At 35.1% G+C, this 24,693-nt stretch overlaps 5 protein-coding genes and 1 pseudogene across 7 annotated transcripts; 2 read left to right on the top strand and 4 right to left on the bottom strand.

Annotated features, from left to right (window-relative positions):
* LOC104789801 lies at window positions 800-2,739 on the bottom strand (annotated as a pseudogene).
* On the top strand, window positions 4,917-6,797 carry LOC104788346. Its single transcript, XM_010514099.2, has 5 exons — window positions 4,917-5,082; window positions 5,241-5,417; window positions 5,503-5,577; window positions 5,796-5,936; window positions 6,241-6,797. The coding sequence occupies exons 1-5, from the start codon at window positions 5,080-5,082 to the stop codon at window positions 6,595-6,597; spliced, it is 753 nt and encodes a 250-aa protein (XP_010512401.1). The 5' UTR covers window positions 4,917-5,079; the 3' UTR covers window positions 6,598-6,797.
* LOC104788344 (spindle and kinetochore-associated protein 1 homolog) lies at window positions 7,965-10,102 on the bottom strand. 2 transcript variants are annotated; one of them, XM_010514098.2, is made up of 10 exons: window positions 9,905-10,102; window positions 9,697-9,821; window positions 9,477-9,589; window positions 9,305-9,392; window positions 9,105-9,172; window positions 8,919-9,024; window positions 8,803-8,832; window positions 8,560-8,673; window positions 8,304-8,427; window positions 7,965-8,186 (listed from the first exon to the last, which is right to left on the bottom strand). In XM_010514098.2, exons 1-9 carry the CDS (start codon window positions 9,999-10,001, stop codon window positions 8,350-8,352), a joined length of 819 nt encoding a protein of 272 aa, XP_010512400.1. In that variant the 5' UTR covers window positions 10,002-10,102; the 3' UTR covers window positions 7,965-8,186; window positions 8,304-8,349. The 2 variants fall into 2 exon arrangements, with proteins under 2 accessions (XP_010512400.1, XP_010512399.1); XM_010514097.2 differs by having other exon boundaries at window positions 7,965-8,427.
* On the bottom strand, window positions 11,439-12,728 carry LOC104788343. The gene is made up of 2 exons (XM_010514096.2): window positions 12,258-12,728; window positions 11,439-11,864 (listed from the first exon to the last, which is right to left on the bottom strand). The coding sequence occupies exons 1-2, from the start codon at window positions 12,390-12,392 to the stop codon at window positions 11,568-11,570; spliced, it is 432 nt and encodes a 143-aa protein (XP_010512398.1). The 5' UTR covers window positions 12,393-12,728; the 3' UTR covers window positions 11,439-11,567.
* Window positions 16,473-17,890, bottom strand: LOC104788342 (autophagy-related protein 8g). Of its 2 annotated transcripts, none has more exons than XM_010514094.2 (6): window positions 17,799-17,890; window positions 17,531-17,577; window positions 17,360-17,415; window positions 17,063-17,115; window positions 16,837-16,955; window positions 16,473-16,749 (listed from the first exon to the last, which is right to left on the bottom strand). In XM_010514094.2, the coding sequence occupies exons 2-6, from the start codon at window positions 17,565-17,567 to the stop codon at window positions 16,655-16,657; spliced, it is 360 nt and encodes a 119-aa protein (XP_010512396.1). In that variant the 5' UTR covers window positions 17,568-17,577; window positions 17,799-17,890; the 3' UTR covers window positions 16,473-16,654. The 2 variants fall into 2 exon arrangements, with proteins under 2 accessions (XP_010512396.1, XP_010512395.1); XM_010514093.2 differs by having other exon boundaries at window positions 17,779-17,884.
* LOC104788341 (scarecrow-like protein 22) lies at window positions 22,139-24,463 on the top strand. Its single transcript, XM_010514092.2, has one exon. It carries the CDS (start codon window positions 22,439-22,441, stop codon window positions 24,290-24,292), a length of 1,854 nt encoding a protein of 617 aa, XP_010512394.1. The 5' UTR covers window positions 22,139-22,438; the 3' UTR covers window positions 24,293-24,463.

The raw sequence follows: 24,693 nt of genomic DNA, 5'->3' as shown, positions 1-24,693 counted from the left end.
CTATAAATGTGAACGGCACGAAATTTAAGTGTGGCATCCACTTTCTTCTCTTTGTACATTCCTTTTTTTTTCTCATTAGACTATTTCATCATTGATAGTATTAAAGCTTACGATGTTAAGCGTATGTCCGGTTAGTGATAATAACCTTATGATGTTATTATGGCTATAATAACAGGATAAAGATTTATTAAGAGGGAGGTTTTATTGGTACTAAACTGTTGTAATAAAAAAAAGCTTTTGATTAATTGACCACCACCATGACTAATCATAGCTTTGAAGACACCTTTACGAGAAGACATGCCTTTCGAAACTCATCTCCCAGATTCTTTGCTTTATTTCTTCCCTTTTCTTGACGTCTTTGTGATGCTTTTAGCCAACATTTTTAGTGGTAATTTTTTTTATAATTAAATCATGTCCTATTTAAATCTAATTATATTCACGATTTTATCTTTTTTTCTTTTCGTGTAATCATAACGGAAATTAAGGGTTGTTATCTTTTTCACGTCTACCACTAGAAAGAAAGATATTTGTGTTTTTTTCATAATACATATTGTCTCAGTTTTCCTTTTACCAGAGGTAAAATCACAAAATGGTAAGCATATATATCTATCATTTTTCTTTTTATCCAAACCAATTAATATTCTCAAACCGCTTGAAAACGAGTGAATATTATCACAGTAAATAAATTAAAATGACATGAGAGCCAGCCAAGTAAAAAGGAGGAGAAGAAAGCAAACTTGCCCGAAGAAAACAAAAGCAAAAAGACCGTATCATTTAAGTTTCTAAAAAAGAATCCAAACTAGGACAAATTGTCTTCCTTGACGACTTGATTCATTGTCAAGTTGACACTAGTCCACGTCTTATACAAAGAACCACGCACCAGGAACCGGACATCACAACTATAAAGCTCGTTGAAGAGTTTAAACTCCCTAGGGACTACTTGGATATAGTGTATACGAATACGATTCTCTTGAGCATAAATCTCCATCTCCTTCAAACACCTAAAAGAATCCTCTCTCTTTGTTCCTTGAAACATCTTAATCTGCAACTTCTTCACCGGACAAGACATGAGCGAACGCCCTTTGTTCTCCCGAGAAACGCAGTCACAAGCATCCCCACATTTATCCGTCACATAGTGTAAGAGACCCTGAAATAATAAGGGAAGGGGCTTGAAATTAAGAATGATCTCTTAATTATTACTATCTTGATATTTTAACAAATGAGCTAGCTGTGTTGTATATATACCTCAAGGACTAGTGTTTCTAAAAGAGGACAATTCCTTAAGAGAGTCGGCATTGCTTGCCATCCTCGGTGCTCGGAACTCCAAATACGCAACACTTTGAGGTTGTTGAACATCGGTATGGATTCACACCGTAGAGAAAGAACCTGAAACAAGGCAAAGCCAAACTCATCTTTTTTTTTTTTTTTTTTTGAATGTAATGTTAAATTATATTCAAAAAGTAAAAACGTTTGTACAACTAGTGCAACATAAAGCAGAAAATGGGAGAAAGCTTATTACAGCTTCCTATCTTGGAGAGAAATTAAAATTACAATCGAGAACCAAACCAAACTTGTAAACCAGTGGCATAACGGGTGTCGCCACTAAGGTCGATTGCTAGAAGCTGGTTCCGCATATGCTTATCTATGACGTCAAACTCATCATTACACAAGTGCATGCAATATACTTGTTTTAAAATCTCAAGGATTGATTTCTCTATTTGAAACCTAGCTAGGAGACTTGAAACATCAAGATGACCTTTGATTATGCATTAAAAACTGTGAAAGGACTTAGCATAAGAAATTCACATAACTAAATAAGGCTAACACTAAAACCTCGAGAGTATCTTATGCCACTGATAAGCTTCCACACATTTCGAAAACGGAAAAAAACATCATCCTGATCGTCCCTTGACTTTCTTGCTTGCCTAACCTGGATTTCAGCTAAGATAAGGTTGAGTCGAGCCTCAACTACACTTGTCAAGTTAACTTTTGGATAGTCCTCCGCAACATAATCATAATAGTCAAAGTAAACCAGACGTGGAGTATCAAAAGAAATGCTCTTTAGAGTCAACAAGCCCTCAGAACCGGATGAATGGATAGTTAGCTTCCTGAGGGTTTCACTTGACACGGTTTCATCACACTGGACCCAATGAATAGAATCAATGGATAATTCTTCAAGCACAGGGAAAGAACGAAGAAACATGTCCATCTTGCTGCCACAACTAAAACAAGCTAGATCAAAAACGAGTGTTTTAAGCATTGGTAAGAAAGTGTCTTCACGACCAGTCCTCCATGTAAGAACTGAGTTGTAACTTCTTAATTTTAGCTCGACTAGTGTCCCACTGTTGAACATGTTTGGAGGCAGTATAATTTTCCCGTTGGAAACGATGTCAAGATCAAGGTCGGAAACACCACGCTGAAGCACATTAGATATCCAACTATTCACACGACATGGATCAACACGTCCAGCATGACACGTGAGGGAAAATCTCTTAATGAATGGGAGAATCACCCTGCAATGCTATTACTCTATCCACAAAATCTATGAAGCTCGACAGACTTTTTTCGCAATTAGAATATCGAAACACAGTGTCATCGATGTCAAGATTAGGAACAAGTGCAAACAAATTGTACCACCTCTTTGAAAGAAGAGATGTTGAAGCAGCCTCCTTGGTCGTAAGGAAGGAAGGACAAGATATGACACACAAGCTCGTCAGGTAGATTACTGAGTAAATCCATCTTCTATATAACAATCAATATTATTCTCGTTGTAGACTACGACGAAACTAATCAAAACCGTGTTCTGTAACCTAAACCTAGACTTAAAAGACGTTGCAAAGAAAGAAAGAAGGGCTCTCTCTTAACCTTTCTAATTGTATTTAGGTTTCTGGATTGGTGGTTCCTTTGCCTAAATCGGTTCGGTTGTACAATTAGCAAAAATCCTCGGTTTACTCTTAAGCCAAAGTGGTTCGACCGATAATTATTTTAGCACCGTCACACTTGCGATGATGCTAAAGGTTTTGAATATATTAATAGAAGTAACTAACTTAACTAACACGGTTTAGACTACTACGTTTACATATAACATGGTTTAAAAAAGTGGTAACAAATCAAAGTGTACTCTCTTTTTTTTTTTTTTTCAGTTTTCATTTGTTTAATAATCATTACTATGTGTGAATTCCACAGTACAAAGATATAATAGTTTATATCTTTATTACTTGTGGGACATCAAATCAAATATGAAGACAAATCAAAGTCGTATGTTACTGTGTCCCTTGCTTTCATTTGACCGGTTGGTTACCAACGATTTCGGTTGTTAGATTAATAGATTGTGCTGTTGTGATCAGAAGAAGTAGTCAGGAGGACTCAGGACCATGATGTATTTATTTATTCGATTGAGGGAGAAAACACATATGAGCTTAGCCCAATAGAAGTGTAAAAGCCCAAACCCATAGTATAAGGAAATGACTAAACTACCCATGATCAGTAACTAAAAAAAGAAGAAAAGCCTAACGAGAAAGGGGGGGACAGCTGGATCGAATCGGATCAGATCAGATCACACACAAAGCAGTGGCGTCGCCTTCTTCTCTGCCTGAGGCTGCTGCTCCTCCGTACCAATTCTGATCCACCTCTCTGTCTTTCTCTCTCTCTATACATATTACATATATCTTTTTTTTTCTTTTTGTATTTCAAAAGTTTGTATGCAAAAGTTGTGAGTATTTTTATTTCAAATAATAATAATAATAACTGGAAATAATAATAATAGGTGGCCTAGTGATGTGCGTAGGTAATTTTAGTAGTAGCAGTAACTAATAGTAAAAATAAAAATAAAAACCCATCAAGTTAGCAGCACTGGTTCTCGAGAAGAGTCTACTACAGCTGTGACAAGGGGGTCTTCTTTAGGTTCTCTTGGAATTTGCTCTCTCTCTATTTCTTTTTTTCCCTCTATTCAATGTAACAATCATATAATTTAGCTATAATGATTATGATTCTGAATTATATCTAAATGGAGCTTAGTTTAACCCTCAAACAATGCACTAAATTTAGCGTTTAAATTGTTTCCAGTTATATAAACCGAGCTTAGTTTTTACTTTTAATTTTGGTTTATATTATTCACGTTTTGACTGAAACAAAAATAGTAGTAGTAGTAAAATGATAAAATTTGTTTTTAGTATAGGTTGTGTTTTACGAAATTGCCACTATGAGATTGAAAAAAGGTAAGACTGTTGGGAATAGTCTTGTCATTTAGCACTTTTGCACAGTTAACCAGAGAACAGGGAGACCTTCTTAACAAACAAAAGTAACAAAAAAATAATCAACACACAAAATTCTTTTTATCATTAAGAGATGATAACAAAGATCAAATTGTTGTATTTAACCCAACTCACGTTTGTTTTTTATAAGAAAACAGTCTAGTCGAGATACGAAAAGTTTGATTTCTTTATTTAATTATTAATTATTAGATATAGTTCATATGTTTTTTAACATTGTCGAAAGGTAAAACTTTTAACTCTCTGTATGACAGCAATTGTTATGTTTATGGACAAGCTGAATTTCTAATAATACTAATATACTAGTACTAATAAACATTTTAACACTCTTGTTGTCAAGTTGAACACTGCATATTAGACACTGCTTTCGTCGTTTAAAAAGTAGTAGTGTAGTAGTCAAACTAATTAATGATTAAAATTACCCTCATAATCGAATTTTGTTATCTATATTTACGTAAGTAACTTATCAAAGTGAATCACTTCTCTAATGGATAATATCACTTAGTAAAAAATAAACAAAGCACGTACGTTGATTAACGAAGAGATTTACACGTACACATCAACCTTAAGGAAGAGAAGAGAACAAACAAGACTCATGATTTAAAATTAAGCTAGTGGTCACTCTCTCCAGGCGCCGTTCTCTCTCTCTTTCTTTCTTTCTTTCTTTCTCTCTTCTCTCTCTTTTTCTCTCTGGGAATGGTCAGTCAATTTCACCACTGAGAGCTCAAAATCGCCTGACCTTGACCTCTTACTCTCTCTTATCTCTTCCCCAAACACTTCCCAGTTTTAGAAGAAGAGAGCCATCATCATGGTGGGTCTACTGAATTATTTTTACCTTTTTCAGTCCCAAAAAAAAGAAAAAAAACATGAAATTGGGAAACATGAGTCTTCTTGTTTCAATTCTGGGTTTCGTCGAAAAAAATCTAAACTTTATTGTTGTTTTTGGTTTTTTGGGTTCTTTTTAAGCAGATGCAATCTGGAGAATTCCCTGCATGGCTTGAAGTTTTGTTAAAAGACAAGTTTTTCAACGCTTGTTTGCATCATGAAGATGTTAAGAAGAACGAGAAGAACATTTTATGTATCGACTGTTGTCTTAGCATCTGTCCTCACTGTCTCTCTTCCCATACCTCTCATCGTCTCCTTCAGGTCTCTCTCCTCTCTCTCTCTCTCTTTTTGGTTTCAAAATTTTGCATCTTTACGAACAAAAATATGAACTTTTTGTGTGTTGCAGATAAGAAGATACGTGTACAGAGACGTTTTGAGGGTAGATGATGGTTCGAAGCTAATGGATTGCTCTTCAATTCAGGTATAATTAAAAAACTCTGTCTTGTCTCCTCAATCTTTTTGTAATTATTTCATCCTTAATTAATGATACTTCTCTTAATCCTTTTATTGTATTGTAAAACATTTAAAAAGGTTCAATTTTTTTGTTTTTTACATGGGTTCTTGTGCCCTAGATTATTTGACAGCTTTTAATTTAATACGCGTTATCTTTTTGTTGTTGATGATGGATGATTACAAAAGCCATACATAACGAACAGTTCTAAAGTTGTGTTCATCAATGAACGACCTCAGTCTCGGCAGTTTCGTGGTTCCGGCAACATTTGCATCACCTGTGACCGGAGTCTCCAGTCTCCTTACCTCTTCTGCTCTCTCTCCTGCAAGGTCTGTTTTTTTTTTTCATTTCAAATTCTATCAAATTTTCCAAATTCGATTTACCAGTTTTATTCATCTGGGTCGATCGATTGCACGATTACACGTAATTGTCTCAGATGTAAAAGGAACGTTTTTTTTAATTTTTGTCTCATTACTAAATTTTCAAATTCTTTCAAAAATACAGAATTCAATTTCTTTCTGTTTTTGTTTTTTGTTTTGTTGCTTTTTTATTTAAACACGCGTGTACGATCATAAATTTACACGTAATTGTCTCTGAAAACACAAACACATGGTTTTGTTTTGCTTTTTGTAGATTAGTGACGTCATAATGAGACAAAGAGCACTCTCAGGCTTTCTCCGCGTCTGCAACGTTCTCGATTTAGCCGACGAAGTCACGACAACGACAACGACAACGACGCCCAGCTCCACTCTCGAACCGACCGGGTCGACCCGTACGTCTTCCGAGTCAGGAGGAGGAGACATGTTCTGGTGTCAGGCGCTCGCTTGCACCGCTACTACTGAAATCGTTAGGAAGAAAAGAAGCAGCTTGTCGACGACGACTTGCCGGAGAGTCACGGAGGAGGTGGTTTCAACTACTAACACGGAAACTCCGGCGAACTTTTTAAACCGACGGAAGATTACGCCGCCGCAGCGTGCTCCCCTCTATTAACTCGTAACGTTCGTTTGTGAAGTTTGGTTGGTCAGTCAGGAGTGGTAAGTAGAATGAATACACGTAACTATTATAGTCTTATTTTATATAATTAATCAAGTATCTAAATATCGAAAAGTTAGGTTCTTAAGAAAAAAATGAAAGTATGGGAATTAAAATAGAGAGATGTCTGTCCTGGTTTTGTCTGACTCTGATCTGTACCGGGTAAATGGTAGAACTCTATGTTATTTAATTTCTATACTTTTTAGTAAAACCAAGCATTTGGTTCGTATAATCCGTTTTATTGCTTCCCGTTTTTTTTTAATTCGTGTTCTTTTTTTTCAATATTAAAAAAAAAAATGAAATCGCAATTTTAGTAGTACTATTGATTGAGGCGGCCTTAATTTATTATTTTACAGCGGCGAAGTAAATAAATTCTTAAAAGGATTAAAAAAATTTGTTGACATTAAATGCATAAGACCGACCATATCTTTTCTTTGGCTGAGTTAAATGATACGTTTGAAAAGAAAGAAAAAGGAAGTAAAAATGGTGATGGAGAACTCTACAAGTCTAAATGTGGTTTGCAGTGAATTTATGATTGTTTGTGTATATAAAAAAATAAATTAGCTCACACACACAATATAGTAAACATGTACTGAATTATTTGAATATCAGTTGGTTGGTAATAAATGTGATGCATGCGATAAAAAAATTTCTTGTTGTTGTGTGTGTGTGATTTTGTCTTATGCATAATGTATTTTGTGTTTTTGCACGAAGGAGAGACGAATAATAAAAATTTGGTTAATTTGGTTTATATGAAAGAAGAAGACAAAGAGATTGGGACAGACATTATGGATAGACGTGAAATTGTGATTGTTTCTCAGGCAAATAATACTAACTAGTCTTTTCTCTCCTGTGTTCCCTGGACCACTTCTTCTTCTTCCCATTTCTTAGTATACTTCCTCTTGTTTTCTATTTCGTGAATCGTGACATTATGATAGATGATATCAATAATAACAATGTAGGGATCGTCCTTGGTTATAGATTTGTTTTCTTGTTCTTTTCGGAAAAATTATTGCCAAATCTACGAGGTCCATATCGATAGTTTACAATTCTAACTTTAAACCCAAAAAAAAAAAAAAATGGACGAAGGGTTGAATAGAAAATATTGATAGTTAATTAACAGTATTTACGATTTTATTCCAAATAAATATATTACTTCGAGGTTTCTTCGAACTTGTTTGATATTCTTTTGTAATTTTAGTAAATATTGACAGCCACAGACTGTCACACTTGCGATGATGCTAAAAGGTTTTGAATATATTAATAGAAGTAAACAATGTACAGGTAAATAAAAAATTTCAATAAAATAAAAACGGAAACCGAGTTTTGCTACTTTGTAGGTATGAATGGGACAGGCCAATTGTGCACTGGAACTTGAACCAGATTGCTTAGAGAGAAAATGCTTTTATAATATTTTGACAAATAACGGAAATCGAGTTTTTCTACTTTAGTGCAACTATGATAAATTGCTTAAAACATCTTGTCCATCATATTTATAAAAAAATTCAGACGTCAACATAGTTGATTCTAGGCCGTTCTTGCTGGGCCTGTTAAGGCGGAACAGTCTTAAGATTAGGCTAAATGGTGGTGTTTAAAGAACTAGAAGACCTTCTTCTATAGTAGCAGGAAGGAGGCTTCCGAGAAAAAAGCAAGAAATTGATTACCTCTTTTACGCTTGTCAAAATGAACAAACTTGAGCCAAGCTAGTTTCTAATGAGGCTTCATTAGAATGATGACGCGGTTTTGACCAATGCGAGTCTCACTAATACGACCAAGGTGACGAAGAACCTGTTAGAAAGACATCAAAAGATGCCAATGGTTATGTGGTTTGCACCGTTGTGTAATCCTAGTGAAGAGTTGAAAGATGCATAAACATGTTATTTGTATTTGAAATGAAGGAAACGTATATCAGGTACTTACAGTAAGTATTGCTTTTCCTGTGTTGTCCAGTTTCAAACTTGGTCCCTTCATGTCAGTTTCAAGAAAGAAATGTTTGCCCTTTACTGCTTGCGCTGTTACAATATCTCGCAGTTTCTGCATATGAGAGTTTTGAACATAATCTTTCTCAGACCTTCATTGCCACTCAAAGATTAGAACAATGTTTTCGCTTGTGACCAGATACTATCATCTAGACAGAGTGGAAGATGAGTTATATTAGCTTACCAGTGCTTTCTCCCAGAGGTTCTCCGCCAGCTTTGCAATATAACAAACATCCAGTCAGTACAGCATATAACTCAAATCCACAAGCTGAAAATAGAGCATAAATATATGTAGTATACCTTCTGTTTTGGGGCAGCAATAAGATGGGCATTTGCTTCAGCATACGAAGCCATGTCATTGATAGCTGCGTTCACTTTCTCAAGGGTGAGTCTTCCTCTCATGTACCTATTTTGAGAAAAAATGTCAGGAAAGCAGAGATATGCATTTCACATAAACAGGAGAATAAAAAGCAAAACTGTACTTACGATGAGAGGGAATTGAGCTCCTCAACAGTTATGTACCAAACCGGAGGAGACCCGCGACCCTTCTTCTCCTGGAAACAAAAACCAAAGTCCATACACAGAGATAACAGAATACACCAGTAGCTACAGTTTGATCATTCATAGCCATTGAGTCTTAAAGGCCATAAAGTCTCTTTTGGAGAAAATGCAAGTACTACTACTACCTTGGGTAAAACAACTGCTTCCTCATCAGATTTCAAAGAGCTGAGTGCATGCTTTTGCTCATACTGCTTGGCATTTTCTTGCAGCAAACTAGAGAATAAACAAAACACACTAACCTTAGTCAAACTTTGAGGACTATACATACCAAGACATGGTTTAAGAAAAGGTAAGTACCATCGATTTAAATCTGAATTCAACATTGTAGCCTTATCAGGCAAATGAGAAGGCGCATAAATAGACATCTTCTGCAATCTCTCTTGTTGTCTCAGTGATGCCTCGATAAGTTTCTACAAGCAACACAACTTCTCAAGATTCAAGATTCCAAAACCCTAAATTACGCAAAAAAATTCAAATGACCGTTTTCTAGAATCTGAAATTTTCAAACAAGACGTACCTTGGCTTTTGGAATAGCTTCGGTTTCTTCACGCAACCGGTCTTTGATAGATTGAACCTGAAGCTCCATGGAGCTCAACGCCGTGTCGATCGCCGATAAATCCGAGATGCTTTTCGCCGGATACACTGCATGAAAATTGAAATTAGGTTCATGAAATTGGAGAGATTTGACAACGGATTTGAGGTGTTTGGGGGAACTCGGGACTCACTGTTCCGGGCGATGACGAGTTCCTGCAATTCGCCGATTCGTTTATGGAACGAAGAAATCAACGAGTCTAGAGAAGATCCAGCTTGATTTCCCTCCATTGCGCTTCTTCACGAATCTCTCAAATCTCAATCTCCCCCAATTAGAGAGTTATCTCTGACTCTGTCTCCGCTTTAGGTTTTAGAAATTGGAAATTGCAGCAACTTTTCCGGCGGGAAAGTGTTTTGTTAGCCAGATTGCAGCATTCTCTTGTTGCAGGGTATGTTATGGGCTTTTCTGACCCATTATTATTCTACCTAATGGGCCTTATATTAGTAACGTGTTATGGGCCTTATATTGTGTTATCATTGCATAAAACATGTGACACTCGTTATCTTAATTTATTCCCACAAAAAAAATACTGTATTAACAATTACGTCACGGAAAATAAAAAGAATATGAAATTTCGCGGAGAATAAGAAAATAAGAATAACATATTTTCCTTTGATTTATTAGACTATCCTCATTAGTGTGTTTCTTAGTTGTTTCTTAAAACAATTTTTAATAATAAAAAGGGAAGAAGAAACTTTGTTAAGAAAAAAGGAAAATTTTGTTGATTATTGGTAGAACCAAGTTAAAGTGTTTTTTAGTAATAAATATAGTAAAATAATAATTAATAAATTAAAATATTCAAAATTATTTTATATATCATAGAAACATATTTTAATAATAAAAACATAAAATAACATACAACATTTAAAATTAAAACATAAAACATTAAAAAATAAAAACATAACACACAACATGAAGAGAGAACACACGAAAATGAAAGAGAAATGCCAAAAAAAATTTACCCCATTAATCTCATTTCACCATTCATATCGCGCCACCTGTCCACTAAGAAACGTTTCTTTTGGTTCTAAAATTAAAAACGTTTCTTACAATCCTTAGCTTATTTTTCATTAATAATTAATATCTATACCTAAGAAACATCTAAGGACTACCGATGAGGATAGTCTTATTGTTAGTATATATGATTATGCAGTACTACTACAACTCTACAAGTCAATTTTGAAACTTAAGAGGAGGGAGGAGACGTGGAATTGGGACACCTGATTGCATTGGAACCAAACGCGGGATCTTCGTCTTTTTTAGTACATCGTTAACAGTGACTGTGCACGCGGACTCGTCTATATATACAAATTTTAAATTTAATATGGCATTTGACGACTAGTGGGACTAATACTATTCTTAAATCGGAAAACACCAACCAAAGAAGTCTATTTTATATCGCATCTTTTAGCATTGAATATTGATAACACAACACAATATTGTGAACAATGACAACAAAAGATACATACAATCGCAACGAAATGATCACACACATGCATGTGCATATAAAGACGAGTAGATTTAGTAGTACATCATGATATATGCATGCAAGTGTAATAAATATTAACAAAATCAAGAAACCTTACGGAGTAGTATTTAACATTATATTACATGATAACTGTTTTTACTAATCTAATTATATGTGTATTTTAATTGTAAAGCTTAAAAGTAGGACGTTTCTCACCATACATCATGATATCTCTGAAAATGTGGAAATTCTTCGTGACTCAAGGTTATGATATATAATAAATCACGATATGAAATTCGTTTCTATCGTTACACATGATCATTAAGCGTTAATTATGGTGCGGCGGGTGTGTTGTGGGCTGCATATAATCAAGATTGAAACCAGGGTGTTCTTGATCTGATCTAGGCTGCTTCTTTGAATATTTAGGAATTTTCCAAGTTCTTGAGCCTCTTTTAGACGACACCATTTTGTCGGAAGCTCGTTTTACTCTGTGAACGTCCTTCGTTTTCTTCATGTTGGTCTGACCATTAATATCACCATGATTAACTACGGCATGTGCTTGGCTCGATAAGTTGTTCGTCTTGTTTGTTGATTGAGCTTCTAGTTTTGTAATCTCTTCATTTTTCTGTTGACATGGAATAACAGTTAGTATTATCAACTCTAGCTATACACATAACATTCAGAATAATTTAAAGTAGTTGGAGCCTCCCTACAAAATTTTGACTATAACAGTAGATTTGATTTTGAAAAGAAAAACTATGCATTCCCATTCTTCTATATTATAGAAATCAAATTTTAAAACCTTATATACAGATGAACCAGATTTTTCTTTTTAAAACGGACTATATAATATATATATCATACACACATGTTAATATATAAATGATCAAGAAATTTATTCGTGTTAATTTCCTATGTTTATAAGCATGTGGATTTACAATAATAAAATATAACATCATTCATAATAACCGATCGAGACTCTTAAGTAAACAACATCACAAAGCAAAAAGGGGCTTACCTTAGTTAAATGATCACGATTCGCACTAAGCTTCTTCTCTATGTGTCCAAGATGGCGACAATCGCATAAAGGAGACCGAGAAATGATGACAGAAACTATTAGGAAATAGAAGCAAGCACTCCTCAACGTATCCATACGAGTAGTATCGATCAACGAGATGAATTATAGCCGAGACAGACCAATATGTAGATATATATAGGGAGAGATAGTCAGATAGATATGGCGGTTTAAAGGTATCGTGATTGTTATAAATGCGTAAGGCAGAGAGATTGTGTAATAAATGCAGATATAGATGGAGAGAGAACGAGTCGTTGATGGTATAGTAGAGGAGAAGGAGAGAACATGCAAATGTATGGCTGAGAAGAAGAAAAGAGTAGTGAAGGTCAGATATGGTTTTGTGTGGCCCCCTCTACTGTCTCTGCGGAATCCACCGACCCAAACCAGAGAAACCTAACGAAGGAGAAAAGACCAAACTTGTGTCTTCTCTCTCGTAGTTATAGCAATCTTCAGATTTAGCCCCTTACTGATTTTATGTATATCGTCTTTTTTAAAATAAAATGTAATAATAATGGAGCGAAAATCTAGCTAGTCATCGAAACGAGCAAAAGGGAGAATTAGGGTTTTTGATGCATATGCTTCTTTGTTTATCCCAAGAAGAGGTTTTAAATCTCTTACCTCTTTGTCTCTACGTTGAGGCCTTTAAACACTTTGCATGTTTTTACGCTACCTTTCTAACTTTGTCTCCTCATTTTCTTATTTACGTGTGTGTGTGTTTCTCGGGAAGCATAACATTCGCGTAACGATCGATATTTCTAATGGCGATAAGAAAAAGTAAGCAGACTTTTTTCGACCAAACATTCTTCAAAACGGATTCCATTTCTGACAGGTTCAAATTAAGTTTTTTTCTTATATATAACTCATTATTATTCTGTAACATGGACGGGGTGTTTCGAATATATTAGGTTATAGACAAATCGATTGCTGATCGAAATTATATTCAGGGAGTGTGCTGTGTGCAGTAAAAGCAGAAGATCTTTTCAATGCTTCCGTTCTTTTGTAGCATCCATTTACATATATGATTAACTTATTCATGAACTGACACGTTACTCAGTCTTATCTGTATATATAGTTGATAATAACTAATAAGGTCATCCCCAACGGGGGGATTTAAGAGGAGTTTTAGTTGAAAAGAAGCAAAAAAATAAATCAAAGAAATTAAAAAAATATAAGAGGCTCTCTTGTTTAGTAGACTGATTTATAGAATAAGAGACCTTACGTGTCACTTATTCGTTGGCTAAACAGAAAAATAGAAGTAGGAATATTTTTTTAACCGATCGAATATTTCTTGTTTCCATCGCTCTGTCTCTCCCTTTCTCTCTCGATCGAGAAATCCAAAATTACAAAGGAAGGAGATTGAATCAACCAGTATATGGAATCAAAGGAGACTGGAGTCGGAGGAGATCCGAAGCAGAGGAGATTGAACAGCGGAGGGCATTCGGAGGATATAGAATCGAGTTCGAGATTGAATCGTTTGAGATTTGAGTTTGGAGTCGATTGATTCGGATGAGAGCAAAAAAATTGGAATCGTAAGGTATGTTTATCAGTTTAATAGAATGAATTTGCGATTAGTTCAATGGATTAGTTCATCGGTTTGTTCTAAGATAAATCTAGGGATTTGATGTTGTCGATTGCTACTGTTGGTTTTTAGTTTGAATTGCTTTGTTGTATACAGGTGCTAAATCAATTACCGTTGTGATGGTAAAGGACGTGTGATGAACACTCAGAGAACACCCTTTGGAATGATGTCTCAGGTAACTCATTATTTATTCAGCTGTGGTTTGTATATTGAGATTTATTTGCTCTTATCTATATCAGTGTATGAACATATCTGGTCAAGTATAAAAATGATTTTGGGGTCACTCTCTTATAGAATGTAACTGTCTTCCTTTTTTCTGCTAAAGATGAAACTGACTAAGGAGAAAGATTCACTGGCAATGACTGTAACAGAACTCACTCGTGATTTGGCTAAGGTAACTAAAGCATTTTCTGCTATTTCTCTCTATCTTGCATGCTTCTGGCCTCTGATCTATGAGAATGATAGTTTTCTCCTTCTCCATTTGTTATTACAGCAAACAGAACCTGTTGATATCAGAACATGCGACCTTTTGTAAGATATGTGTCCTTTGGCTACAAATGCCCCCATTTCTCTGTTTAAAGCTTTGTCTTTTGATTCATTATACTCATCTCATCGTACTTGAATGATTTTGATTTTGCCCTTTTGAGGAAGGCTTTTTGTATTGGTGTGGTTTTGAGTTGGTCTGTTATGGTTTACTTGCTCTTACTATCACAGCTCCTCCTCCTAGGGACAGTCACAGCTGGAGACAACTTATTTTTGTTTGGAGGGTTTACGGATGCTCAGAATCTTTCTGATGACCTTTATGTGCTTGATGTTGGTATGTAACTGAAACATCATCAAAGTATCTCTGTTGTTTTTATTCTTCGTTTTTAGAATCTCTTGTTGAATTCTAGTCCTGCTTCTTCTTCTTCTCTTGTTTTGATTCTTATTTCTATGAATGATTCAGAAGAGCCGGGCATGTCTTGTGAATCTTGGGGGAAGAAAACATGAGTTAATTCGTATGATGGCATATGGTAAGGCAGCTGATGCGTTTGACGAATACCTCCGAATTGCTGAAACCACAATGTTCTCATGCTTGGATCATTTTGTTGATGCCATCATAAATTGTTTTGGAGATGAGTACTTACGAAGACCGACACCAGAAGATCTTCAACGACTACTCGATATTGGAGAGATGCGCGGATTTCCGGGGATGATAGGAAGCATATTTGGACAAAATTTGGAGAATACCATTAAGCATTACCTCTTTTTATGAATTGTACTTCTCTTTTATTATGTTTTAATGTTTCCTATGTTTAAAATTTTATAAAATGCAATAATTTTAAAAACATATATCTCAAATGCAATAATTTCATATTCTGTTTTAATTTTTTTATTTTCAAAAAAAATAAAAATTAAGAGACTCATTCTAAGAACCCACCATTGGGGGGTTACCTTTTAATTAACAATCAAAAAGTTCTTAATCTACTCAAACTACAAAATATAATAATAAACAATTTAAGAGGCTTTAAAATAAATCCCCCCGTTGGGGATGACCTAAGTAAGCAGCGGTCTTGTCTGTGATTAGTTCTGTTGTTAGATGTAATTATCACATTGAGATATATATATAAATAGATAAATCTTTTCCCACATGATAGTTGTTGATATATACGTGAACACAATGACGTTACAACAAGCGAGTTATTTCGTTGCATAATTGCGATGACTTATCGCGATTTTAATTATATTTTATGCATAATAAAGTAATAGTTTCCATGCTTCTAATCACCAGGGAGACATAGTTTGATAATTTCAACAAGTGGACACTGGTAGTGTCTGCTAAACCCTCAAAAGTCAATAACAAATTTTGTATTATCTAATATGGTTGACTGTTTCAATAGGAAAAAAACAGAATTTGATTGAAATTATTAAGTTCAAAAAACATGCAAAACTAAACTAGTGTATGTACATACATTACATTTACATACAAGCCCCCTTATCTAAGTCGTCTTACAAATTAAACGCCCTAAAATCTTGTAGTTCATTAGCGAAAAAAATATCTGAGATCTCACAAACACATTGCTGAGTTTTGGTTCAACAATCTTCGTGAAGCGTACCCAAAATATAGATATTTTTGGCACTTTTTGTTTGTAGTCAAATATTTGTGAGAAACAATAATAGAGTGGAGGAGACATACTATACTAAATTAGTAGTTGACGTGATATGGGAGAGAATACATTTACATTTAATGGAAGGATTCAAAAAATGGAGGAAGGTGAAGAACGTGTAGGACCAGAGAGAAACAGCAGACAAGTGTGCGTGGACCATCACCGCCTCTGTTTTTATGTTGTTCGTGAAGGTCGTGCCCTAACCGCAACCCCAAGCCGCCATTACCGCTCACTTTACCACGTGGCGTTTCCCCCATGTTATTTGTCTTTTACTGCTTACGTCGGCCGGCCCACAATCGTTCTTTACTGTGTCTAGATTAAGCCCAACAAGCTCCCGTGGGGCTTGCCCCGCATTTGTCGGGTCAAAAAAAACTCTCTACACACTAAAAATTGTAAAACCGAAACGAAACACTTTTGTTTGCAAAAAACCGATCAGTTTAGATTGTTCATCATATCCGCAGCTCAAACAGTTTCACGACCAAGAAAGAAGATAAATTTATAATTTACATTCCATTAAAAAACTTAAAATAAGCAAGAACACATCACGTTAAATTCGGACGATAGTAATCATAATAATTAAAGCACTGAGTTTTTGGTTTTGTTTCTAATCAAATTCATGACGATCCAAACGTGTTTTCCCCACTGTAAGTAACATACAAGAAACCGTCTTCTTCTTTCTTGTCTTCGTAGATGGTTGACATCATTGCTCCTGCAATCATGGTGGATTTAAACATTGTTAATGTAATGGTGATTAAAGAGTAAAACATGGTGGAAGATGTAAAGAGGAGTCATTTACCGGTGGGAGGAAGAACATTATCAACAAAGATGAAGATAGCTTTCTCTGAACTAAGCTGGATTCTTTTACGAATCACATACACAAACTGGCCAACCGTTAGATCCGCTGGGACAAGGTATCTGTACAATGAATACATATCCAAACCATATGAATTAAGCATAGCAAAAACTCCAATGTTTAAGAATCTGACATATATATATAAACCAAACAGGATCATCATTCATACTTCTTCTTGTCGATGTTAGCTATGTCACTTTTCTCTGCCTTCTCCACAATCACCTATAACAAAAATAAAAACATCTTATTTCTGAAACTCTCAAGTTCTTGAACCACAGAGTTAAAAGAATCTTCACTAAAGAGTCTATATCCTTCAAAGGAAACAAGAAACATCTATCAAAGGCCTCAGGATTCGACACAAGAGCTTTCTAAATATATAATTTGGGTATGCTCCTATAGTTTCAACAAAACTAAGAAACAGAACACAAAACAGAACAAAAGCTTGAAACAAGTTAGTTTTAATTACCGGGACACGGTCAGGATACTTGTCTCTGATTCTTAAAGCTTCAGCTTTCCTCTTTTCTGCAATATAAATAAACCAAGAACCCATATTTACTGCTATACTATATCATACTAACAATCACAATCCAATTACTGGGAATTTTAAACAAAAAAAAAAAGAAAGTTTCTTTTGTACCGAAATCATGATCCTGCTTGAAGCTGCCTGTACTCATTCTTTTGTTCCTGCAAAAAATTATGACAAAAGTTTCCAGAATCACCGATTTACCCCAAAGAAAAAAACGATTTTTACCAAATCCCTAACACAAAACCCTAATTTTTTTTTATGCTGCCCAAGTCGTAATCCACTTTTATAGTGTTTAATCTTCTGAAGGAATCGAACAAAGGTTATTATAAAACGAAATAACAAAGATTGGAGAAACTTACAGAGAGGGAAGAGATTATACTTTGGGATTCGAGTTCGGTATCTCAAACTTCGACTGCGATTGTCACAGTAATTATATGTGTAAATAAATAGTATATAATCACGTCAGGTCAGCTATTTATATATATATATACGGACCTTTAATCGAAGATATTTGATTGGTTTTAATCCCTAAACTAAAGTAAGCATGATTTAGTTACCAAATTATTTATGGTCTAAGGCCCATGATTAGTTAATAATAATACCATAGAGTAATGTTTCTTCAATTTGTTCTATAAAGCCCGTTATAAGAAGACTGCTGTAAATTTGTTTTCGCTTGTATTATATTAAGCCCAGCCCAGTTACCCATTTATTCGAAAACTAAAGTTTATTGTATTAAAAAGGATGTATCTACATTTGTTCAGATAACTACAAATTCTTTTGACAAAAAAAAAAAAAAAAAAAAAAAAAAAAAAAAAAAAAAAAAAAAAAAAAAAAAAAAAAAAAAAAAAAAAAAAAAAAAAAAAAAAAAAAAAATTATAACTTTAAAACACTTATAGACTAATGATATCGAAGAAAATAAAATACGTACTATTATTATTGACTCTGGTTGTATATTGCATTGGAAAACAATGAGTCGAAAGATAAAATTTATATTTAACTTTTAGTAGTCAACAAAAATGAAAACTAATTATGATAATTATTATTATGATTGGGGAAGTGTCTTTAGTCAAGTGGTTACACCACCACCTCTGCGACCGATCCCATCGGAGTTTGACTCCACTAAGTCGCGTTACCCTGCATAGTAGGGTTTAACTATGAATCGAGTCTTGTTGATTCAATGATGACAAAAAAAAAAAAAAAAAGTTATATATATTATGATTCTAGAACAATATCCACATTGATTCACCGGCTCATGGCTTAATGTGACGTAACCTATACTAGTATATACAGTTATCAGATCATTTATTTTATAGAGGAACTTCACTGTGATTTGATTAGTATAGTAGTCGCTGTGCCATGCGGCGGTTGGATTTGTTCGTATACTTGCTTAATTATGTCAACTGTTTCTAGATGTCTATAAATAATTTTAGGTTTAACAATGTGTCAATCAATAATATTATACAGTTTGATCAAATAATTAAATGTTATAATACTACATGGTTATGTTGGTTGTTGTATTGACAAATTATATAAGATCATACAATCTATCACTATCTTTTTATTTTTGTTTTGTTTCCGCCGTCACTGTATTTTATTCTCTAACAACGCGCGCGAGACAAATTTTATTGTTTGTGCTGTAATGTTTCTCCTAAGTCTTGATAAATTAACAGTAAACCAACCAAAATTTGACATTACGTTGTCCTTGTTTTGTGATTTGCGACTTGGATATGATATGATATGATATGACCTTTATTCTAATAAGTTAAACCCCCTTTCTAATTTCTCAACATACAAAGTGAAATTTTAAATTAGTGAGATTGTGAGAAAGAAAACTTTACCCGTGAATCGAAAGATCAGCACAGCAGACGACTATCGTTTATTTTGAGAACTTTAGGTTTATTTTGGGAAATTAGTAAAATCCTATTCATATGAAAGTGAAAGTGAGAGTGAATTTGCAAATATGACATCTTGACAATTGACATTTGACATGTGAGACAAACAAAAAACAAACATACTACTTTTTTGGGTAAAAGTATATATAACCATAGCTCTCTATTTCGGTACTAGTTTCGAGTGAGGAAAGGTGAGTATGAGCGGTGAAGTTACTAAAGTAAATCTTAGAGCATGTGCATTAGTTGGGACAAATATTTGGTCCCTTGAATAAATTAATGTTATTTTCAGAGTTTCTTAATTTTGGGATGAGCATTGGTGTCCCTCACAATTGGTCCCCAGTAAAAAAAAATATTATTTTTTTAAATATTTAAATTAATAAGTAAAATCATAGTAAAGTTTAAATTCAAATAAAACATATAACATTAACATTAATAATATAAGAAAATTACAAAGTTACAAAAACTTGGAAACGAAATTGGAACACAAACCTCTTTCAATTAGAACCGGCTGATTTTTCTCGAGATCAAACAGTAGATCGCCCTTTGCATGATGATATTTAGGGATGAAATCAGATCTCCAAACGAATCGCCGTCAAGAGAGAGAGAGTAGAGAGAGAGAGTCGGAGACAAAAAATAAATTCGAACCATTGAATTTTTCCGTCTCACCCTACAGAAACAACAACAACGACCCACACGTTGCCACGTGTTCAAAGGGACGATGCAAATTACGTCCCAATTGTAGGAACGGTTCTACAATATTAATTTGTTTTTGATTTAAATCAAACCTTTTATTAGCGTGGGACGGGTGAAAAATCAACCAATGCACATACTCTTAGTTGATTTCTAATGCATTGTAACCCTATCCAAATTTTCAAAAATATTTGGTCTATTCATTTTGTATAGTATGTTGTTTAGGTATATATATCAATATAGCATGATATTTTAACTGATATAAATCAGTTTACATACCTTATATTTGACATTTAATTGTTTTATACATATGATTATATCAACGTAACCAAATTAGTATATGTATTCGTGAAACGGAATGACGAGTAAATTAAATTGTATGCAGGTAACACACGGTCGATGTGTCCCTCTTCTAGCCATTCATCCACCTATATATTGAGTTGATTAAACTAAGGCAATTTGGGTATATTTTAATTCCTAAACAGTAAACACAACAAAAAAAGAAAAGCAGAAAGAAATAGTTTAATACTAGAATACATGGTGTTAGACATACAACAAGGTGGTGGAAAATTCACATGGAGGTTTCTTGTTTGTCTTGGAGAAAAAAAACATGTCTCCCATTATTACAATGTCCAATTACAATGATTTTCGACTTTTTAAATATTGTTTTTGGTTTTCATAAATATACAGAAATATGTTTAGGGCAACAACATAAGCAATGTCTCCTTCTCATTCACACACAAACCACCAAAAGTTCCAACTTGTCTTGTAAATCCAGCTACACATCTTTCTTTTAGTATTTGATTTTCCTTAGGTATCCTCCTCTATTACGGCCACTTAAGTATCTCAAGTTTGTAAACAAATTTATACTTTTTGAGTAGAGTTACTTAGACTATGGATTATATATATCGTGTTGGTCATAGACTCATTGGCAGTATGTAGTATGCTGGTTCTATAAACTTTGATAGTAGAGACTAGAGGTGAGGGCACTAACTAATATCTATAACAAGTCTACATCCTATATTTTGTATAGTCAAGACAGACTCGAGCCACCCGATGCTGGTCCGGGTCATGATGCCAGCTTCAGTTTTTAAAAACCAGGCATCAAATTAAGCTAACTGCTGCAAGAGCTACTTTACAACTAAACTTACTGTATTACCCTTCCTTTCACGTTGAGCGTATTCGTAAAAAACCAGGGGTAACAATGGTACACAGTTATAGACAGTAAGCCATCTGCGTCAAATTAACCTTTTGCTCTGCAACCTACCTCGGTATATGTTTTTAGATTTTTTATACAGTATTTTCAGATTGTTTTGTTTTTGTTTTTAACGCGCCTCAGTATTTTTTACTGTTGACACAATTTTTTCTATTTTTTTGGTGCCTAGTTTGAATTATAAAATCCAGATTTTTTTTTTCTACTTTCCAGATTACTTATTTTGCTAGATCTTAGATAGTAGATAATCATATATTTTTAACAGTTTGAGTAAATAACTTTGACTATACATAGTCAGTGTTTTACACCTGATTTGAAAAACAAATCTTGACCCATTTATCACTCAGTAAACAAAATCTTTAGTATCATCATCATTTAATTCTCAAATTAGTAAATATATCTCATATATATATATATTTTTAAAATATATCTAATAGCATGCTACATAATAAAAAAACATATATATACTCATGATAATAACACAAACTCTACTTTGTAAAAATCAAACAATTTCGGGGAAGTTAATGAAAAAAACAATCCAGTCAATCCGCATAAAATCAGCGGTTTCCTTATCATAGTAATTTTTTAGTTAATTCAAACTCAAAAATCAAAATTAGATAAATATATGGTTTTGACTTTTGACTTAAATAATCAACGCAAAACAAGATAATAATAATGGTAAATCAAAGTTTAAAAAATATATAGCAAAAGCAACATGCAATATACTTTGACAAAAGAAAAAAAAAAAAACAATATACCAAATTAGACCCTATCATAAGAAAAGATCTATGAACATTTTTAGCCATAGTACAAAAGAGAATGAATGAATGACCATAGAGACTTATAGAGAGTAAGAGTAACGCGCCGTAAGTGCGAGTTAGGCTTAAGAAAAATGAGAAAACAGATGTAGAGATAAGTAAATCTACAGACACAAGGCACCACACACAGAGCAAAAACCAAATCCTTTTCCCAAATAAAAAGAAAAGAGACCATTTTTATTTTTTTGGATGAAGAAGATCACTTTGGAACGTTCTTGCAAGCAGCAGCCAGAGTCAATATACAAAAGCAAAGAGACGAAAGATTGTTATTAACAACACCCAACCCCGAGTGAGAGAGATATATATTATATAATGTGGGCGCCAATTTCAGTTTCAAGCTTTCATCTTCTTCGTTGTGAGATCTAGGGTTTCTTTTTTGTTCTCTCACTCTTTCAAAAGATTGGTCATGCCCCTACCCTTTGAGCAATTTCAAGGGAAGGGGTTTCTAGGTTTTTTAGATTCAGAGAAGCTCCTCCATGGAAGACAAGTTGTAGTTGAAGAAGATCTCTGCTTTGTTGTTAACAATGGTGGTTTCTCGGAGCCGACGTCTGTTTTAGACTCTGTTAGAAGTCCAAGCCCTTTCGTCTCTTCTTCAACCACCACGCTGTCTTCCTCTCACGGTGGTCCCAGCGGCGGCGCTGCTGCTGCTGCTGCTGACTTTTCCGGCGCCGATGAGAAATGCGACCCGATGGGTTTCGAGGATCTCGATGGTGTTCTCTCCGGTGGCTCTCCTGGACAAGAAGAGAGTATTCTTAGGTTAATCATGTCTGGTGGTGGTGATGTTGTGGATCCGGGTTCTGAGTTTGTTGGTTTCGACACCGGTTCTGGATCCGACCCGGTTATCGATAACCCTAATCCACTCTTTGGCGGCTACGGCTTCCCTTTTCACGACGCAACGAACCCTGAGATTCTGATTAACCCAAGTCCTGATTTTTTCTCGGATCCTCCGTCGTCTCCTCCTCCTCCTCCGGCTAAACGTCTCAATTCGGGTCAACCCGGATCTCAACAGTGGGCTTTCCAGTTCTCGGATCCGGGTCACGAATCTCACGACCCGTTTCTCACTCCGCCCAAGTTAGCCGGTGAAGACGAACACGACCAGTCAACGTTAATCATCGACCAGCTATTCTCCGCGGCGGTGGAGCTAATCGGAACAACCACAAACGGCGGCGGAGATAACAATCCCAATCCCATCCTCGCGCAAGGGATATTGGCGCGGCTCAATCACAACCTTAACGACGACGACACTAACAACAACCCTAAACCTCCGCTTCATAGAGCAGCTTCGTATATAACCGAAGCTCTTCACTCTCTCCTTCAAGACTCATCATCACAACCGTCACTCTCTCCTCCTCAAAACCTAATCTTTCGAATCGCAGCTTACAGAGCTTTCTCAGAAACGTCACCGTTTCTTCAATTCGTCAACTTCACTGCAAACCAAACCATTCTCGAGTCCTTACAAGGGTCTGATCGTATCCACATTGTCGATTTCGATATCGGTTACGGAGGTCAATGGGCTTCTCTGATTCAAGAACTCTCCGGAAAAAGAAACAGATCTTCTTCATCGCCTCCGTCGCTAAAGATCACAGCTTTTGCTTCTCCTTCAACTGTCTCCGACGAGTTCGAGCTCCGGTTCACAGAAGAGAATCTCAGAAGCTTCGCGGCAGAGTCAGGTGTCTCCTTCGAAATCGAGCTTTTGAACTTGGAGATTCTCTTGAATCCAACTTATTGGCCACTCTCTCTGTTCCGATCATCGGAGAAAGAAGCAATCGCTGTGAATCTTCCAATCAGCTCCGTCGTCTCCGGTTACCTCCCGTTGATCCTTCGTTTCTTGAAACAAATCTCTCCAAACGTTGTCGTTTGCTCAGACAGAACATGCGACCGTAACAACGACGCACCGTTCCCTAACGGTGTGATTAACGCGCTTCAGTACTACACGACTCTGCTCGAGTCACTGGACTCGAGTAATGCGGAAGCTGCTACGAGGGTCGAGAGGTTTTGCGTGCAGCCGTCTATACAGAAACTGTTGACGAATCGTTACCGTTGTTGGATGGAGAGAACGCCGCCGTGGAGAAGTTTATTTGGACAATGTGGATTTTCTCCGGTGATGCTGAGTCAGACTGCGGAGACACAAGCGGAGTATTTGTTGCAGAGGAATCCGATGAGAGGGTTTCACTTGGAGAAGAGACAGTCGTCGTTGTCTTCACTTGTCTTGTGTTGGCAGAGGAAAGAACTTGTTGCTGTCTCAGCTTGGAAACGTTAAAAGAGAAAATATTTTAATAAAAAGGTTTTTTAAATTTCGTTTTTTTAGCTTTTTTAATTTGGGTTATTTATAATTATGTTTTAATGTGTTCTTTTAGTCTTTGATTGTGATGTTAACCAATCAAATGATATATATAAATCCTTTTGTTAGTCTTTTTTTTCTCCACTTTTATATTGCTGTCGAAATGATAAATACGGTTTTACATTTTATATCATTCACTAGATAATACATTATTAACTTGTGTGTTTTGGGTTAATGTCGTAAACGATGTTAAAAGACTTTTAGAAATTGCAAAGAGATTGCGTAATACGAGATTTGTCCGTGTAGTCAATCACATGGTACCTCGGCTTAGATTGATATATAATCACAAATGTTACCAAATTTATTCTTAATTTAATCAA

This window comes from Camelina sativa, chromosome 5, assembly GCF_000633955.1.
Source record: "Camelina sativa cultivar DH55 chromosome 5, Cs, whole genome shotgun sequence".
Classification (NCBI taxonomy): domain Eukaryota; kingdom Viridiplantae; phylum Streptophyta; class Magnoliopsida; order Brassicales; family Brassicaceae; genus Camelina; species Camelina sativa.
Note: the sequence above shows the minus strand (reverse complement) of the source record. Positions and strands in the feature narration are given on the sequence as shown.